The sequence below is a fragment of the Phoenix dactylifera genome, chromosome 7, assembly GCF_009389715.1.
Source record: "Phoenix dactylifera cultivar Barhee BC4 chromosome 7, palm_55x_up_171113_PBpolish2nd_filt_p, whole genome shotgun sequence".
In the NCBI taxonomy this organism is placed as follows: domain Eukaryota; kingdom Viridiplantae; phylum Streptophyta; class Magnoliopsida; order Arecales; family Arecaceae; genus Phoenix; species Phoenix dactylifera.
Genome location: NC_052398.1, coordinates 389,499 through 392,695, shown reverse-complemented (window position 1 = coordinate 392,695; position 3,197 = coordinate 389,499). Strand labels below are relative to the sequence as shown.

Here is a 3,197-nt window from a genome sequence, read left to right as displayed (position 1 = left end):
ATAATGGGATCATAATACTCTTCTGCATTGTATTGTCCGATGTTGCCATTGGATTAGCCCAAACTTCAAGTCAACATGCTTCCGATAAATAGGTTTGGTGGGATATGGAAGGGGAAAGGTGAACTTCTCCCACCAGGGCAAATTAGTCAAATCAGATTCCACTATAGGATGCTGGATTCAACTATATCCAAACGTAAAGCCTCTTATTCCATATTCTCCACTCAAGATAAAGTTTCCGCTCTGCATAACCAAACCATATGTTCCAGTGTATACACTTGGAACTTGCTCTGAACTTATAGGCAGGTTATGGAAACAGGATTCCTTCGCCAACTGGAGAAATTAGAAAAGGTACTTTAACTACAGATTTGTAATGTTGGTACGTTCCATTTTCTTATTATTTTCCAAGAAACTTTGTCACAAAGACCCGAGCGCTAAATTACACAGTTTCCTCCAAAACTCTTTTCACGGGAAAAAAAAGAAGAAAAAAGGAAAAGGGAAATAAAGAGAGGATACATATATAGAAGCCATAGACTGCCTGCCATATCAAGAAACCATTTCTTGTTAATGTATTACTAATAACATCATCTTCTTGGTCTTCCAAAAGGAGTATTTCCCCGAGGAAGGCCACTTATAATTGTTTAATAATAATAAAAAAAAAAGACAAGCACGGTCTTTTAATAATGGAACAAAGAGAACACCTCGAATGGCCCAAAGCATCTTTGACAAACAAGAAATCATTGCTCATCTTCAACACTCAAAAAAAAAAAAAAAAAAAAAATCAAGAAACCAGCTTTACTTCCTAAATTAAAGCTTCTCACGTGACATGGACCATCCCCATCCCATTATCACGCGTCTCCAAAATGTTTGTCGCGTTGGATACAAGTCGATCTACCCCATTAAAAATCTATAACTTACCCCATTTATGAAACTTTGCGAAGAAGCTACACAACAGTAGAAATTAGTGGATATCGCCATCCCTCACTCCCGTCACTGCATCCCCAACCCCATACGCTTGAGAGAGACCTCTATGAGCTCGTACTAAATGCTCCATTGACATTTGATCAAACAAATCCAAATGCAATTGATAAGGAAGGCATGCATATGGTCACAGTTCATGGTTGGATGCACGAAACCTGACGCCGGTCAACGGAGAGAACAGAGAGGCAGCGGGACCCACCGCCCACATCCACCTCCTCGTCCATACCGCCTCCCGCAAATAAAAAATTCAGTTACGGCCCGTGGGCCCCGCGGCCTCTGACCTCCGCCGAGCGCAACGGGCGAAGCAACGAGACCCCCGGACCCGAAACCAGTCTCAAATCCACCTTCGGAAAACGGCCTCCGCTCCGCGGCCGCCTCCCCTCCCCTGCTCCTCCCCTGTCGGTCAAATATCTTGATTTTTCTTTCCAATTTTCTTTCCTTTTTGTTTACACGATATACCAAACCTCCCTCTACAAAGCTCTGAACCCAGAGAAGGGGGGAAAAAAAAGAAAAAGGCCATCAAAAGAAACAGAATAAAGAGGAGGAGGAGGAGGAGGAGGAGGAGGAGTGGATCCGAGGACGAGATACAACGATGAGCACCTCATGGGATGGAGGGACGACATCGCAGGAACCCTCGATCAGATCTGATCAGATCTCACAGGAGGAGTCGAATATGAGACGAGAGCATCCGTGGACTCGGGTACAGCGTTCTGGGCGTGGCGGTGCTCCCCCTCGTACGTTACGATCAGCATCGACGGGTCGTCGGGCGCCCGCTCCACGTGCTTCCTCGCCGGGCACCCCCTCAGGCTGCTACACTTGTAGTAACCCCTGCGAGAAAAGAGAACAGTTAGATCAAGTGCAAACCGTCTGATCGAGATCAGACCGTCAGGATAGTTAGTTACCTCGGGTAGGGGGAGCCCTTGATGGGCTTCTGCCCGTACTTGCGCCAGGAATGCTCGTCGGGAGGGATGTCGGCCATCTTCGAGCTTATCGCCGGAACTCTGATCGTCTTCTTCACCCGAGACTTCCTGCATTTTTTTTAAAAAATTATTTAAGAATTAATTCACCGAACAAAAACAAAGGAGATGAGTAAGGCTTGCCGGAATTAATTCGCCGGGTGGTTGCTTACCTTCTCTTGGAGCAGTGGCAGCGGCAGCCGGAGGCGTACTCGGAATGGGCGTGCTCGTGGCACTTCTTCTTGTAAGAGGAGGAGAGCGGCGGCTTGCCAGCGGAGGGGGCGACAGGGTGGAGGAGCAGGGATGACCCCTGCTTACCGTTGGAGACACTGCCGTCGCCGGTGATGGACGTCATGAACGACGAGTTCGCCGAGGGCATCGGGGTCGACATGCTGAAGCTCTCCTTGGTGTACTGGCTGGTGGCGGTTTCGCCGCCTTCGATGACAGGGGGGTACGTGCCCGGGTTCGGCTTGGTGAAGTCCAGCGTCAGGGTCTGGGGAGGAGGCGGCGGTGGGAGTGGCGCCGCCGGCTGGGGTTGCTGCGCCTGGAGGGGAATCGGCGCGTGGGTCAGGATCTGGGGAGCCTGCGCCGCCGTGGGGCCGCGGCGGAAGCGAGCGTGGCCGGTGCGGTTGAGGATGGAGATGACCTTCTTGAACTTGGAGACGGTGACGTCGGCGATCTCCCGGCAGTCGAGCTGCGGGGACTTGTGGTGGGAGAGCTGGAAGATGAGGTGCTCCATGCTCCGGAGGCCGGCGGCCGCCGCCTCCTGGATAGCGATCTGATCGTCCATCTTAGAGTAGCCCATAAGATCAACGGCCATCGGATCGAAGAAGATCACAAGAGAATCCGAACCCTCTCTTCGTCGAGAAGAGTATCAGGCCACCATCAGAGGAGGAGGAAGAGGAGGAGGGACCGAGAAGGAGATCAGGAGGAAGGGAAAAAGGAACAAGCAGGGGATTATATAGAGAGGAGCGCTTCGTCCTGGGAAACCAAATGGGAGGGGAAACGAGATTGGAGTCAAAGGAGACTTTGCATCAGACGGCCAGCATCTATGTGATCTTTTTATGTCCTTACTCTCGTGATGGGAACAAAAAAAAAATAAAAAATAAAGAACTTCTTGGATGAGCATGGAGCAGGTGGTGGGAAGCTTCAAGCTCGTCCTTCGAGGAAAAAAAAAAAAAAAAGAAAGTCCAAGTACCTGTATCGCCAGAGCATGTTCTTATTTTTTTTAATCACGGCGTATTGGACGCTCCCCTCCCTCCG

The 3,197-nt window shown here is 49.9% G+C and overlaps 1 protein-coding gene across 2 annotated transcripts; it reads right to left on the bottom strand.

Annotated features, from left to right (window-relative positions):
* Positions 1 to 541: 541 nt before the first annotated feature.
* Positions 542 to 2,880, bottom strand: LOC103714091 (WRKY transcription factor WRKY51-like). Of its 2 annotated transcripts, XM_008801226.3 has the most exons (4): positions 2,108 to 2,754; positions 1,881 to 2,006; positions 1,579 to 1,806; positions 542 to 1,458 (listed from the first exon to the last, which is right to left on the bottom strand). In XM_008801226.3, exons 1-3 carry the CDS (start codon positions 2,752 to 2,754, stop codon positions 1,617 to 1,619), a joined length of 963 nt encoding a protein of 320 aa, XP_008799448.2. In that variant the 3' UTR covers positions 542 to 1,458; positions 1,579 to 1,616. The 2 variants fall into 2 exon arrangements, with proteins under 2 accessions (XP_008799448.2, XP_008799447.2); XM_008801225.4 differs by having other exon boundaries at positions 542 to 1,806; positions 2,108 to 2,880.
* Positions 2,881 to 3,197: the final 317 nt, after the last annotated feature.

Coding starts and splice junctions, on each gene's coding strand:
- LOC103714091 (XM_008801225.4), bottom strand. CDS start 2,754: ATGGCCGTTGATCTTATGGGCTACTCTAAGATGGACGATCAGATCGCT. Junction 2,007..2,107: donor TGCCACTGCTCCAAGAGAAG/GTAAGCAACCAC, acceptor AAAAAAATGCAG/GAAGTCTCGGGTGAAGAAGA. Junction 1,807..1,880: donor AAGGGCTCCCCCTACCCGAG/GTAACTAACTAT, acceptor CTTTTCTCGCAG/GGGTTACTACAAGTGTAGCA.